Source organism: Hippocampus bargibanti, linkage group LG05, assembly GCF_051943395.1.
Source record: "Hippocampus bargibanti isolate YZ-2025 linkage group LG05, ASM5194339v1, whole genome shotgun sequence".
Lineage (NCBI taxonomy): Eukaryota > Metazoa > Chordata > Actinopteri > Syngnathiformes > Syngnathidae > Hippocampus > Hippocampus bargibanti.
The window spans coordinates 30,835,205-30,849,923 of record NC_142738.1 but is presented as its reverse complement, the minus strand read 5'-3'; the positions used below and the strand labels follow the sequence as shown (position 1 = coordinate 30,849,923).

At 43.9% G+C, this 14,719-nt stretch overlaps 2 protein-coding genes across 3 annotated transcripts in view; one reads left to right on the top strand and one right to left on the bottom strand.

Moving 5' to 3' along the window:
• Positions 1–912: 912 nt before the first annotated feature.
• gins3 (GINS complex subunit 3) overlaps positions 913–14,719 on the bottom strand; it is a 24,879-nt gene continuing 11,072 nt past the window's right edge. Inside the window, exons 1-3 of one of the 2 annotated variants that reach the window (XM_088995709.1) lie at positions 3,134–3,949; positions 1,934–2,167; positions 980–1,460 (exon numbers count right to left, since the gene is read on the bottom strand). In XM_088995709.1, coding sequence (XP_088851835.1) covers positions 1,230–1,460; positions 1,934–2,167; positions 3,134–3,304 — 636 coding nt within the window. In that variant the 5' untranslated portion in view covers positions 3,305–3,949 and the 3' untranslated portion in view covers positions 980–1,229. Of the gene's footprint in view, positions 1,461–1,933; positions 2,168–3,133; positions 3,950–14,719 lie in introns of those variants that run through there. The other variant, XM_088995710.1, reaches the window with a different exon arrangement.
• Positions 4,958–11,744, top strand: LOC148898514 (uncharacterized). Its single transcript, XM_088995706.1, has 2 exons — positions 4,958–6,114; positions 9,430–11,744. The coding sequence occupies exons 1-2, from the start codon at positions 5,988–5,990 to the stop codon at positions 10,713–10,715; spliced, it is 1,413 nt and encodes a 470-aa protein (XP_088851832.1). The 5' UTR covers positions 4,958–5,987; the 3' UTR covers positions 10,716–11,744.

Below are 14,719 nucleotides of genomic sequence, written 5' to 3'. Positions count from 1 at the left end.
GACAGAGGGGCCGGGCCAGGAGCATTTGGAGGGAGTGTTTGGCCCGGAAATACTAAACCTAAAGAAGTAAAAGCCAGCCGACGCCCCCGGACAAGTTATGTCCATAATTTGTAAAATCACTTCAAATGACTTCGACTGAGCGTATTTTACAAAGATTCCACAGCATGTAGCTATAGTTTACGTTTTAAGACTTGCGCAGAATATTCATGAAGTCTTGTTTTCGAGTTGATGACGATCCCCATGTGACGTCACGTTTGGACCGCCCCTGACCGAGAAAGCCACACACAATGCATTTTGCCGTACTTTGTTTAGTCTGAAAACTTTGTGTTGATGGCGAAATTAGAAGGAAAACACATAAATAACGCCATGGTGAATTGTTGTGTGTTGCACCAAGACTACTATTTGATACTAGTTGACACAAATTCCCAGCAGACAAATCAGCCCATTTCCAACTGAGCTTGGGCGCCATCTTCTGCATTTTCTGGGTGCTACATTAGTGTCATTGACGGCTCGAATTGATATGGGAGGACTCCTTTAATCAATTGCAAACATGTATGCTTTCCTCTTCAGAACTATTTGAATCATATTCAGAACTAGATGAGTAACAAGAAAGCATCTTCTCCCAATCTGAAGCCATTGTTTTGATTCTCCAGCGAGGCAAGACGACTTGGCGTGACACCATGAACAAGGGGGCGGGGCCTTCTGAAACTGTCAATTTCCGGATTCATTTTGAAGTCATTTTTATTGGTGTTTTTCATTTGACTAAAAATATCAGCCTGCCTGTTTTGGGTATTTCAGATGCTATAAAACGTTTTTCTGATGTCAGTAGGAAACAAAAAAATTGGTGCCCGTTGTCCTTTAAATGTAGTGTGTACAAACCTCATCGCACAGTAAGTACACTACAACCCAATTTATTAACTGTCTTTCAAATGTGAAAAATATCCCTGATCAATTAATAAATTTGTCTCAAGGAATATGCAAGATATGGCATTTACAGACTATTTCGCAGATACTGGGAGGATGAAATGGAAATAGATTCAAATAACATATGCACTGTGATTTATCAAGATTGCGTCTGTTTTTAATAAGTTTCCATCGAAGGGGCAAAGTTAAAGAAATCAACATTTATGAGTACATTGGGAAAAGAGCAATCATTGTAGAAACGTGTATCATACTAATCTAGTCTAGTCTCAGCAGAACAAGAAATAATGGTGACGAGTCTGTGAAGGTCATGACTGCACATCTGTTATCTTCCGCTTGCGGTAATTGAGTACCAGGCTTGAGGCAGAGAGCTGGGAGGCGTGTCCTTTCTCCCAGCCCTGGTAGCTGTTGAGGCCACTTTGCCCCGACACAAACAGCGCCTTCTCAAGACAGTCTAGACGTTCCACTAGCGCCGAGGTGTCCTCATTATAGGAATTCTGAGACGAGTCCATTGTCCGCCTGAAACGCCTGATGAATGTCTGAAGAAAGAAGAAAAATGAAAAGTACTTGCCATTTGTGTTTCCATGTACAGTAAAGTCTCGTTATATCGATATTCAAGGGAGTCCGAAAAAATATCGATATAACCGGGACTATCGATATATCTGACCCTGTTTGCATGTAATTTTCTCCGCGCGTTGCATAGAAATAGTATCGATATAACCGGGACTATCGATATATCGGATATCGATATAACGAGACTTTACTGTATTTGAAATTCACTTTGAAATCGCTATTTTTATGTTCAGTGACCTTATTTTTTAATTATATATATCTATCTATATCTATATATATATATATATATATATATATATATATATATATATATATATATATATATATATATATATATATATATATATATATGCGCACACAGATATATTGTATTCAAGAATGCATCAAGAGTGCTGCAGAACAAATTGGTACATGATGGTGAATGATAGTCCTACATTACCTGCAGCAACGTCTGTGCAATTTCTGAGTTCTCTTGATTGTCAAAGCGCAGCATCTGGGATCCCAAGCCATAATAGTAAGGCCCCAACTTGTGAAGATCTACCACAGTGGGGTCTGCATTGAACAACCTCCTCCAGCCTTCTCGATAAACCTTAGGGAGCTCAACTGAAAGCATCCTTTTGTTCTGTTCATACAAACCCTTGGACAGCCACAAAGGAAACTCCATTTTTGTACCCTGTAAAGGAGTCATTGTTTTTAGGACCTCCTCTGGAAGACACACTTCACATTAACGTGCTACTTTAAAGGACAACCGACGCCCTCCGGCCGGACAAGTTGTGTCCATAATTTGTACAATCACTTCAAATGACTTCTCCTGCACGTATTTTACAAGAGACATTGTGTTGATCCGTGTTGATGGCAAAATTAGAAGGAAAAAACATAAATGACGCGATGTGGAATCGTTGTATGTTGCACCAAGACTACTATTTGATACTAGTTGACACAAATTCCCAGCAGACAAATCAGCCCATTTCCAACGGAGCTTGGGCGCCATCTTGTGTATTTTCTGGGACGCAACATTGGAGTCCTGACGGCTCGAATTGATCCGGAAGGACTTCTTTAATCGATTGCAAACATTTATGCTTTCCTCTTCAGAACTATTTGAATCATATTCATAACCGGATGAGTAACAAGAAAGCATCTTCTCCGAATCTGAAGCCATTGTTTTGATTTTAGAGCACGGCAAGACGTCCTGGCGTGACATCACGAATAAGGGGGCGGGACCTTCTGAAACTCACCATTTCCTGGTTCATTATGAAGTAGTTTTGGGACACTTTAACTCATTTTTATTGGTGTTTTGCATTTGACTAAAAATATCAGTCTGTGTGTTTTGGGTATTTTAGATGCTATAAAACGTTTTTCTGATGTCAGTTAGGAAACCAAAAAATTGTGTCGGTTGTCCTTTAAATACTTTGTACAGTTTCTTTTTATTGAGTGTTTTTTTTTCTAATGGCATTGCCAGTTTTTCCATGAAATTGTTTGTCGTTATAAATAAAACGTTAGCTCAATTTCTACACTTCTCAGATTTTTTATGACCACTTAATGCGGTATTAAACTTGTTCCCAACGTTGGAACGCACTAAACCCCGTTTCAATGAAGGCGGAATTACGTGGCCATTTTCTTCAGTGAAATGGTTTCCTACCATGGGAATATCGGGCGAATCGCTCGATTTCTCGAGGAATCCAAGACGAGGAAAAGAAACTTCAGTGCGGATAGGGAGTCGCTGGTGCGAAAGCAAAATATCATCCAAGGAAAATAAATTTTCTTCCATGCACACACCGGGTTGTACGGGAAGATACGACCGTGACTCCATTTTCGGAACCAGATTCACACAGACAACTACAGGGGCGGTTGAAGCTTGCGGAACAACGTTAAACTGAACCTTAACCTACAAGTTGGACTTCCTGGTCTGTTGGCGCCCAGTTCTCTCTCGTATGAGGATTGGCTACCACAGGTCACGTCAGAATATCTAACCGGATGTAAACAAAGGTTTATAAATGGAATCTAACACGGACTTTCACATATATTGAAAAGCCTTCCTTTCAGTCAAACGCCACTTATGTGAATGTGTGCAAGCATTTTCAAATGCTACTCAAGCAATATATGCAATCCCCACAAGCCAGATGCTGTTTCTAACACAATTCTTTTTGTTCTCACCGAGTTTATTTTGACAACGCTTGTCCTTTTAACAATGTCGTATCGTAACATTAGTTGCTGACTGCTTTCAAGTCAGCCTCCACTGGCAAAATCGAAGTCAAGTGAGCCGCCACTTCGATTGACGACACTGCATGACGGTAGTCTGAGACGAGCGATCAAGCGAGCTAGCGACGTGGGCCACCTTCAAAATAAAAGAGCTACAACGAATTTATGCCCGTCAGTGGTTCGGATGTAAAATAAGCGGTTTCATGGCTGTCTTGTAAGGGTCACATTCACCTCGAAGGAATAAGAACTCTCAGAACAGTGCCAAGACGCTTTCTTAAGTGGTGATAGAAAAAGCAGTAATAATAATAATAATAATAATAATAATAATAATAATAATAATAATAATAATAGGGCAGCCCGGTAGTCCAGTGGTTAGCACACCGGCTTCACAGTGCAGAGGTTGCCGGTTCGCGTCACGGTCCGGCCTCCCTGTGTGGAGTTTGCATGTTCTCCCCAGGCCTGCGTGGGTTTTCTCCGGGTCCTCCGGTTTCCTCCCACACTCCAAAAACATGCATGGCAGGCAGATTGACCACTCCAAATTGTCCCTAGTTTCTGAGTGTGAGAGTGACTGTTGTACGTCTTTGTGTGCCCTACGATTGACTGGCAACCACGTGCCGTGCCCCCAATTGGTTCGGTGGGGAGCGTCTCAATCCGTTATCTAATACAGTGAGGCCTCAATTTATGAACTTAATTGGTTCCCAGACATAGTGTGTAAGGCGAAAGGTGTGTATCTCAAAAAAAATTCCCATAGGAAACCATTAAAATGGGAATAATCCGTTCCCGGGTTTCCATAAACTATACTTTTCAACTAAATAAACCCACAATCGCCGGGAGTTTCTCTCCGTTAGCATGGCAGCCTTTTTGCCAGCTTTTCAGAATAATTCGCCGGCCGTTGCTGCGCTACAGTAGTCCTGGTGCGGAGGGAAAAATCACACAGTTTCATAAAACGCCAGCATTTTCATTTGCTCCGCTAGCGTTACTGCTCTGAGTGGGCTTGTGACAGTCGAAACGCTCCTTGCGCTCGCTCTTAGCTCGCCGATCCATTGCTCGAATCTTTAGTGGCCGCCAACTCCGGCCACCTTGCCTTATGTCCGCATATTATGTCACGGCCGCTCCATTCCCATGTTCCTCGGCGTAACTGATAGCCTTCAGTTTAAACTGTGCTTCATAACCATATCTCTGTGCCATTTTCAGTTAAAACAGCAATGTTCTGCATAACGCACATACCTGTTCGCTTATACACAAACCACGCCCACATTCCCCCCCACATGTTCTCTCCCACGTCCTCCTCATGGTGGTCTCTAATACGTCCGCACTACAGGGCGCCGCACATTTTGAAAAAAAATCTGAGACGTTTATATGCGTCTTATGGTCGTGAAAATACGGTACACACGTGTTATGTCCGGAGGAATGAGAGAGGCCACCATCTTAGTCTACCTGCGGCCGTGACGTCACCGCTGCTTTACGACCTGTCGCAACATTCTGTAGCAGTGTGACATATGCTACAACACGCACATTCAACACCACCCGAGGGCGATAACGTACGACACCATTAGCATGTTGAGGTTAGAATGGCCATCGACAAGCATTAGCTTATCATGTGGCTCCTTTGCAAAAAAAAAAGAAAAAAGAATTGTCCGTCCCTGTCCGTACACGCTTGGGGTTGACGATCATAGCTTGAAGACAATTAATTGCCTGTCATGTTTTGGCCTCAACAACAACAAGAATGATGCCATGTTGAAAGCACGGGATGGTCACTCAGTAAGCATAGAAAACAAGGAGTGGTCTCACTGTATACAGGTGCACAGAGCAACAGTTATTTGAAATACTGTAGATTTCATCAGCAGGTGAAAAGAAAAACATGTTTCCCAAATATATTTGTTTATGATCCGTTTACAAATAAAGTCAGCAGCAACATCTGATATGATTTTGTATGCTTTTATTTCGAAGGCGGTAACGGCGTTCACTGTGGTCAGATTTCCGGTATGCAGAGTATTCACAAAAGCTTGAGGCAAGCTCGGACTGCGCCCAAAACGCGGTCGACACCCGTTGACCAAATTCCTGTCGGCGACGTGCTCAAAGCGCCTACTCGGAGCGCCCACCTCTATCTTGCTCGGTTAAAACGTCTTTCGTTGCAGCTTGTGTCCGAATAAAGTCGTCTCGGTGTACGTTGGACTTTCTAAGTCTCGTTTAGCTCAGCCGAGTTTGCTAGCCGCTAACAAAGAGGCCCTCGTGCTCAACGCATTGCTCCGCAGAGATCGTAGGCAAAACATTTTATAACTGTTGTGTGAACAATGTACGCAAGAAGGACACCAGAAGACGAGAAGGAACTTTGTGAAGAAAAAGAGGACTGCAAGGGAGAACGTCAACTGCTGGACGCCATTTGGAGGATGCAGCCAAGAAGCGTTCTTCACAGATTAGGTTGGTACAAAGCCCCTAAGGCAGGGGTTGGCAACCTTTTTGACGTAGAGAGCCATAAAAGTAAAATCTTTAGACATGTGTTTCAAGGAGAGCCACACACACACACACACACGCCCTTTCGTTCTTCACAGATTAGGTTGGCTCTTACTGCACGTCTCGCGTGTTTTCAGGTTTTTTTGAACAGGCTTTGTGGTTTTTTTTTTGTGCACATGCGCTCAAATAAGTAACATACGATGCCTGGCGGAAATCACAAGTGCAAAGGCACAAAGCTCTCATCACATATTTATGTTGGGAGGAAGTGATTCCAGAGTTTAGGGGCAGAGCAGCTGAAGGCTCTGTCTCCATTCGTGCTCAGACGGGCAGGAGGGACACACAGAGGTGGAGGGAGGAAGAGCATCTGAGGGAACAAGAGGGAATCGAAATTTATGGTATAGGTATGGGGGGGCCAAGGTTATGGATAGCTTTAAATGTATAAAGAAGAATTTTAAAGTTGATTCTATATTTGACCGGGAGCCAGTGGAGCTATTGGAGGGCCTGGGTGATGTGGTGAAAGGATGAGGTTCTGGTGAGGATCCGGGCTGAAGAATTCTGGACGAGTTGAAGTTTGTGGAGACGTTTCTGAGGGACACCAAAGAGAGGTGAATTGCAATAGTCAATCCGGGAGGTGACAAGACTATGAACGAGGATAGCAGTGGTGTGAGGAGTGAGAGACTGGCGAAGACGATTGATAGTGCGTAGGTGGAAGTATGCAGATCGGGTTAAGTTATTTATCTGGGAGTGGAAAGATAGTGTGCTGTCAAGAATGACACCTAGACTTTTGACCTGATGGGAGGGAGAAACGGACGAATTATCAATAGTGTTACGTCTGTGTAAACTCTCAGTCGTACATGAGTGGTCCATCGATGAAAAGGTTTCTTCAGCCGTCATCTGTACTTCTTTGAAGGTGTCGGACGTTTCGCTTCTTATCCAAGAAACTTTGTCATCAAACTAAGATCTTACTGGTAGTTTAGGCCCTGTATATATCCCTACTGTCCAGACATGGCGGTGCCGGACACTGCTATGATAGGTCCCTGCCCTCAGGTTGGGGGGAGCAGAGGACTACTCCCTGCAGCTCCACTGATTCTTCCTATTGTTCTGACTAACGACTGGCCTAATGGCCCCACACCCTACGGCACAGGTGTCAAAGTCAAGGCCCGCGGGCCAAATGCGGCCCGCCACATCATTTTTTTCGGGCCGCGAAAGCAAATCAAACTTCCATGATGATTGCAAAAATCTCAGCCAAAATTTCATATTTTTGGATGTCAACCACAATAAAAGTCATTATTCTTGACTTCAGATTTGAAAACGAGTTATTCATTAATTTGCAGTGTGCTCTATATGTAATATTTGAAGGGATTTAAACATTCTAATGGATTCCGCAAATTCATAACGGCCCTCGAGAGGAAACCATAACCACAATGTGGCCCGCGGCAAAAAATGACTTTGACACCCCTGCCCTACGGTATCACCTCATCAGTATTGCGAATCCTATGTTGCCTAAGCAGGCTATTGTATGAACGATCCAAATTGAACCTCACCCCACCATATTGGTTTAATGAAGGATTTAATTGTTTTATAAAAATTGCTTCTTTTACTCCCCTTTCAAACCATCTATGTTCTTTCGCTAAGATTTTAACCCCATTGTCGTCAAATGAGTTGTTGCTAGCTTTTAGGTGCATATGTACTGCCGATTGATGCCCACTAGTATTATTCCTGCGATGTTGATAGTCTTTTTTGAGAATTTGTTTAGTCTCCCCAATGTACTACTCTTTACAATTTCCACTCTTCACGGCAATATATTGCATAAACTAAACGAAACGAAACTAAACCACCAGTACGTCTGTGTAAGCTCTCAGTCGTACAGGAGTGGTCCATCGATGAGAAGTTTTCTTCAGCCGTCATCTGTTCAAATTTGAAGGTTTCGGACGTTTCGCCTCCTATCCAAGAAGCTTCGTCAGCGAACTAAAGTCTGACTGGTCGTATCGGCCCTATTTATATATATCCCTAATGTCCAGACATGGTGGCGCCGGACACAGCTATGATAGGTCCCTACTCTCAGGTTGGGGGGGCAGAGGACCCCTCCCTGTGGCCCCACTGATTGTTCCTACTAACGACTGGCTTATTTCCCCCGGTATCACCTCATCAGCATTACGACCCTCATCAGCATTACGAAAGTTGCCTAACCTGTCTTGCCTAAGCAGGCTATTGTATGAACGATCCAAATTGAACCTCACCCCACCAGACCGGTTTAATGAAGGATTTAGTTGTTTTATAAGAATCGAAAAGGGGGGTAAAAGAAGCGATTCTTATAAAACAACAAAATCCTTCATTAAACCGGTCCGGTGGGGTGAGGTTCAATTTGGATCGTTCATACAATAGCCTGCTTAGGCAAAACAGGTTAGGCAACATTCGTAATGCTGATGAGGTGATACAGGTGGGAGTGGGGGAAATAGGCCAGTCGTTAGTCAGAAATGTAGGAACAATCAGTGGGGCCACAGGGAGGGGTCCTCTGCTCCCCCCCAACCTGAGAGTAGGGACCTCTCATAGCTGTGTCCAGCGCCGCTGTGTCTGGACATTAGGGATATATAAATAGGGCCGATACGACCAGTCAGACTTTAGTTCGTTGACGAAGCCTCTTGGATAGGAGGCGAAACGTCCGAAACCTTCAACTTTGTACAGATGACGGCTGAAGAAACCTTCTCATCGATGGACCACACTTGTACGACTGAGAGCTTACACAGACGTATTCTTTATGAGGTGATTATTTAGTAACATGTTCCAGAAGAAGTTCTTGCACACTAGGCGCATACGGGTGTGAAGAAGCACTTCGGCTGAGAACGCACACGGGTGCTAAAAGCTGTGTATGTGAGTGTGTGTGGCTGGGGGAAGGAAGTGTGCGCACTGAGACAGACAAAGAGAGAGAGATTTTGTTTGCATGAAAAAAAGCAGCACATCTGGAAAAAGCAGCACTTTCACAGCCTCCTTCATGATCGAAACAGAAACACATTGTCTGAGAGGGGTGGAAGCACCTTGCCAGAAGGTTGTTGGAGGCAAAGCAATTTTTCTACGCCGGCGTCATCAAGGCTTTTCACAAATAACCAAATGATGAAAAATTAATGAAATGATAACCATGGATAAAATTAATCCAAGAAAGAAAAAAAATCCACCACGAATGCCATGCTGTTCATGTCACATTTTGAGTGGTAATCTGAACTAATTTATCTCTGAGTAACATCACCATATGTGCATGTGTGTCTGTCTTTTTGTGTCACGCAGACATCAGTGAAGATGCTTGTCCTGCACGGCTGAAGAAGGAAGAAGAGGACGCCCACGACATTAAAAGACAGGAGGAGCCAGAGCACCCTTGCACCAAAAATGATGACAACAGATCATATGATTATGATCATCAAGATGAAGAGTCTGACAGTGATCTGACATGTCATACTGACAACGAAGCCTGCAAATCTTCTCTGTGTAGCAAAACGTTGACTGATCAGAGTCATTTGAAAAAGCATGCGGGAACCCACACTGGTGAGAAACATTTTGCCTGCTCAGTTTGTGGCAAAGGATTCTTAACGAAGTGGTCTTTAATTAGCCACACAGGAATCCACACTGGTGAGAAACCTTTTTCCTGTTCGGTTTGTGGCAAAGGATTCTCTCAGAAGGGAAGCTTAAGTAAACACACAAGAACCCACACAGGTAAGAAACATTTTGCCTGCTCAGTTTGTGGCAAAGGATTCTCAACGAAGTGGTCTTTAATTCGCCACACAATAATCCACACTGGTGAGAAACCTTTTTCCTGTTCGGTTTGTGGCAAAGGATTCTCAAGGAAGGGATGCTTAAGTACACACACAAGAATCCACACTGGTGAGAAACCTTTTTCCTGTTCAGTTTGTGGCAAAGGATTCTCAAGGAAGTGCTATTTAATTACCCACACAAGAATCCACACTGGTGAGAAACCTTTTTCCTGTTCAGTTTGTGGCAAAGAATTCTCTGAGAAGGACCGTTTAATTAGCCACACGACAATCCACAGTGGCGAGAAACCTTTTTCTTGTTCAGTTTGTGGCAAAGGATTCTTTAAGAAGGGAAGCTTACGTAGACACACAAGAATCCACACTAGTGCGAAACCTTTCTCCTGTTCAGTTTGTGGCAAAGGATTCTCTTTGAAGGAAGGTTTAATTCGCCACACGAGAATCCACAGTGGCGAGAAGCCTTTTTCCTGTTCAGTTTGTGGCAAAGGATTCTCTCAGAAGGGAAGCTTAAGTAAACACACAAGAACCCACACAGGTGAGAAACATTTTGCCTGCTCAGTTTGTGGCAAAGGATTCTCAACGAAGTGGTCTTTAATTAGCCACACAAGAATCCACACTGGTGAGAAACATTTTGCCTGCTCAGTTTGTGGCAAAGGATTCTCAACGAAGTGGTCTTTAATTAGCCACACAAGAATCCACACTGGTGAGAAACCTTTTTCCTGTTCAGTTTGTGGCAAAGGATTCTCTCAGAAGGGAAGCTCAAGTAAACACACAAGAACCCACACTGGTGAGAAACCTTTTTCCTGCTGAGTCTGTGGCAAAGGATTCTCTGAGAAGGGCCATTTAATTCACCACACAAGTGAGAAACATTTTTCCTGTTCAGTTTGTTGGCAAGGATTCTCTCAGAAGGGCCATTTAATTTTAATTTAGGAGTCCAAGATGGCGCCCGAGTAGGCAGCCGTCAGCAAGTGCTCTGATGAGCCTTGCTTTTTTTGTTGTTTTTGTCTTGTTTTTGTATTTTCTTTTGTCACTTTGTGTTGTTGTACGTCGTGTGGAACGGATACGGATTGTTTTTCAGCATTTTTGACCACGACATTCATCAAGGAGGAGACTGTGCTGAGCGGTTGCGCCTTTTCGGCAGCATGAATATGCCAGTACTGTTTTTGAATGGGAGGAATGTCGGTGCCATTCGACTGCCATCGCTGGACACCAAAGGGGCCATTGTGCTTTTTTGCACCTGTAATGGGCAGCATCTTCACAGCCCCGCTTTGTTCAGTGGAAGGTCGGTGCTGTTGGACAGTCTGCGGCTGGATGGATGCATGGCTTGAGGAGCCCGCGATAAGAAGAAAGGAGCGTCAGCGCAGAGCGCCGATGCGTATATGGAATTGTCGCGGGATGGAATTGAAGCTGATTTATGGGGGACAGGAGATGTGAGACAATCTCTTTTCGTCAATGGATGCTACAGCTGCGTGTTTGCTTTCAACATTTAGCTTGTAGTCGACGTGCACATTCCACCATGATGTCCCTGATCCGCTGGTGAAGAGACGCTTTGATCCTCTCCTCCTCCTCTTTCATCTGGAACTGCTTTATGTAACAAAGAGGGTACAGAAAGTGCTTAAGAATGAATGTCTCTCTGTGTCTTTGTGTTGTCATGTTATTTGTTACTTGTTTTTTTTTTGTTCTTTTGACTTCAAGACGACGCCGCGAGAGTGGCTGCCTTTCCAGCAGCTCCTGTGTTTTGCTTTTCTACTTTCATTTCTTTCATAACTTTGCTGCTGTGAAATGTAAATTTCTCCACTGCGAGACTAATAAAGGCAAATCCAATACAATACAATCCAATCCAATTAGCCACACGAGTATCCACACTGCTTATAAAACTTTTGCCTGTTAAGAATGTGGTCAAAGATTCTTAAGGGAGCATCACTTAAAAGTGCACGTGAGAATCCACACCGGTGAGAAACCTTTTGCCTGGCCAGTTTGTTGCAAAGGATTCTCAAAGAAGGGCAATTTAATTAGCCACACAATAATCCGCGCTGGTGAGAAACCTTTTGCCTGGCCAGTTTGTGGCAAAGAATTCTCCCAGAAGAGCAATTTACTGTAATTAGCCACACAAGAATCCACACTGGTGAGAAACTCTTTTCTTTATCTGTTTGTGGCCAACAATTTTATGTCCTAAAAAGACACTCAAGAACCGATACTGGTGAGAAACTCATCCCAGCAGGCTTTATCAAGCTGATTGTAATTTATTCACACTCTCTTTTTTTCCCCCTTGGAACATCGAAAATTTTCCCGACTTTTAGTTATGGTGATTTTTTTTTCTAGGTTCCCCCCCCCCTGTACCATTGTTGACTGTACAGCACTCTCAGTGTTGTGAAATGTGTTTAATTGTCTATTATAAAAAAATAAATAAATACCCCCCAAAAAAATTACCATGTATAAATGGGCAAAAAAAAGACTATACTGTATAGTAAGGCGTTTTTCACCTGAAAAAAAATAACCATTTATAGCAGGCATGTCAAACTTAGGGGCGTGGGCCAATCTCGGCCGTCACTACAATTATTTTTGGCCTGCACTTCAATTATATTTAGCTGCCGAGATGGTTTCTAATATGTATTCCATCTGGCCTGCCGGCCCGTTACACGGCGCACATACCATTAAAGGTCCCTAAAAATTGAACGTGTCAAGCGCTGGGTGGCGTCAGCGCAGCCATTTACTTTTTATGTGCGACATCAGCGGCAGAGCGCCACGCAAGGGTGGCGTTTGATGCCAGATTTGAAGCATTTTTAATTCGAGTGTCAAAACGCTGTCACGACATCTACACGTGGCCAATAGGAGATCAGCTGGTGCTGGGGCGGGAGTTCTCCATGTGGAGCAGGAAGCCAAGTTTAGCTGCTGCTGCTAAGCGATCGAAGGGGCACCGCCGTCCGCGACACTTTCGTTCGTGTCTTAAAAACACAAACGGAAGGCTGGAGCAGGCTCGATGTGCGACAGCCTCCATGTGTGCCAATCGTCCCGCAATTGCAGCAGCATTTTTCGACAAGTGCCGGAACTGTCTGTTTTGATTGGCGAAAATGCCGCGGCATTGGCGATACTCTGGGCTCGAAGTGCTCAACGATTTGCTAACTTTCATGTCCGAAAATGTAGATTACAACTTTTTAGCAACCGCTTTACGTTTGATGTGAATAACGCATCGAGCAATCTCCAAATGGAGCTGATTGAGCTGCAGTGTCATGACACGCTCAAGTCAAAATATGACTGTTGGTGCTGCGCAATTTCCACCTGACCTCCCTGACACGCTGCCCGAACTCTGTGCCCAAGCTGCGCAAATTCTCTCGATGTACGGGAGCACATATCTGCAAGCAACTCTTTTGGTTCATGAAGATGAACAAAACACCACATAGGAGTGTTCTCACCGATGAACACCTTCATTCAGTCCTGAGGATTTCCTGTGTGCAGAGCCTGACTCCAGAAATGGATGCACTTGCATGTCAAAAGCGATGCCAAGTATCTGGCTTGGACCCATGTGCAGCATCAGAGTAACTGAACAGTGAACAAAACTAAAAAGGATCAATATGATTTGATTTATTGATGGCATTGTCTGTTGACCGAGATATTGTTTTAGGTGTTGGCCTTGCTGGTCTGTGATTAAAAAGATTTAGGTTACAATTCAATGAATAAAGTTCAAAATATAGAGGCCTGATTTTTTTTTTTCAGTTGTTCTTATCTTATTGTTGAGTTCATCAGCTGACACTACTGATCTACTCCCTGGGATTGGGTATTGGTAAGAGTGTGCGTGACCGGGAAATAATCAAGGTGACAACAACAACAATGCATGTCATTTCTAAGTGCTTTTCAAAACTCTCAAAGACACTTGACAGTCACAGGATATTTTTTCTGCGGGTGACCAGGGGCAGCCACACGCGTCAGCGTTCACTCAACCCGGAAGTAAGTACTGTATCTTGTTATGCAATAGCACTCCCGTGGAACCACGCCAGCATACGCTATTTTCCTGAAACGTCAACCTACACGTACACAGCAGCACTACATACACAATCAAACGAACACGACAGTCAGTGTGAAATATAGTTTTAGCTTTCGAGATCGAGGGGTTTAGGTCTTTAATACTCACCCCGTCAGGGTCCACACTCGCGATGCCAAAAGCCACTTCCACTTAGTGGTGGAAGCAGGGGTTTGGGAAGCCCAGCGGACTCAAAGATGAATGTCCCACTCCGTATTCCACGAGTTCCTTACGCAACATCCTCAATGACACAGAAGATACACCCGTCGAGTCCCAATCCGAGTTCCGATTGGTCTTCCACCCTTCGCTTTTACAAGTCAATCGGCTACGAATCCAGTCAGAAGACGCTAAAGAGTTTAATGGTTCTCTTTAATCGTCAGTAGGTTTGTTGTCAGATCTTCCAGGCAAGTGACACGCAGATGTATCCCAGAGCTTGAGCGTGGTGTAGAGTCGAGCAAGTCGTGCTGTGAACTCCATCCGACGGTGTGTGGGTCTCTGCGAGTCTGCGTGCGTGTGTGTCTCTGAGTCCGAGTCTGAATGATTCTGCTCTGTGATTCCCCCGATAGCTGTCCCGCGCTACTTATATAGCCCTGGCCTACGTGGGAATGAGTCAGGCTGACTTGAAAGACATCAAAGGGTTGAAAGGCGCACTTCCGTAAGACTTTAGTTCGCTGAAGAAGCATCTTGGATAAGTTATAATAATAATAATTAAAAATTATTTAATAATAATTTATTATTATTATTGGCCATTCTAACCTCAACATGCTAATGGTGTCTCTCGGCACGGCACGTCATC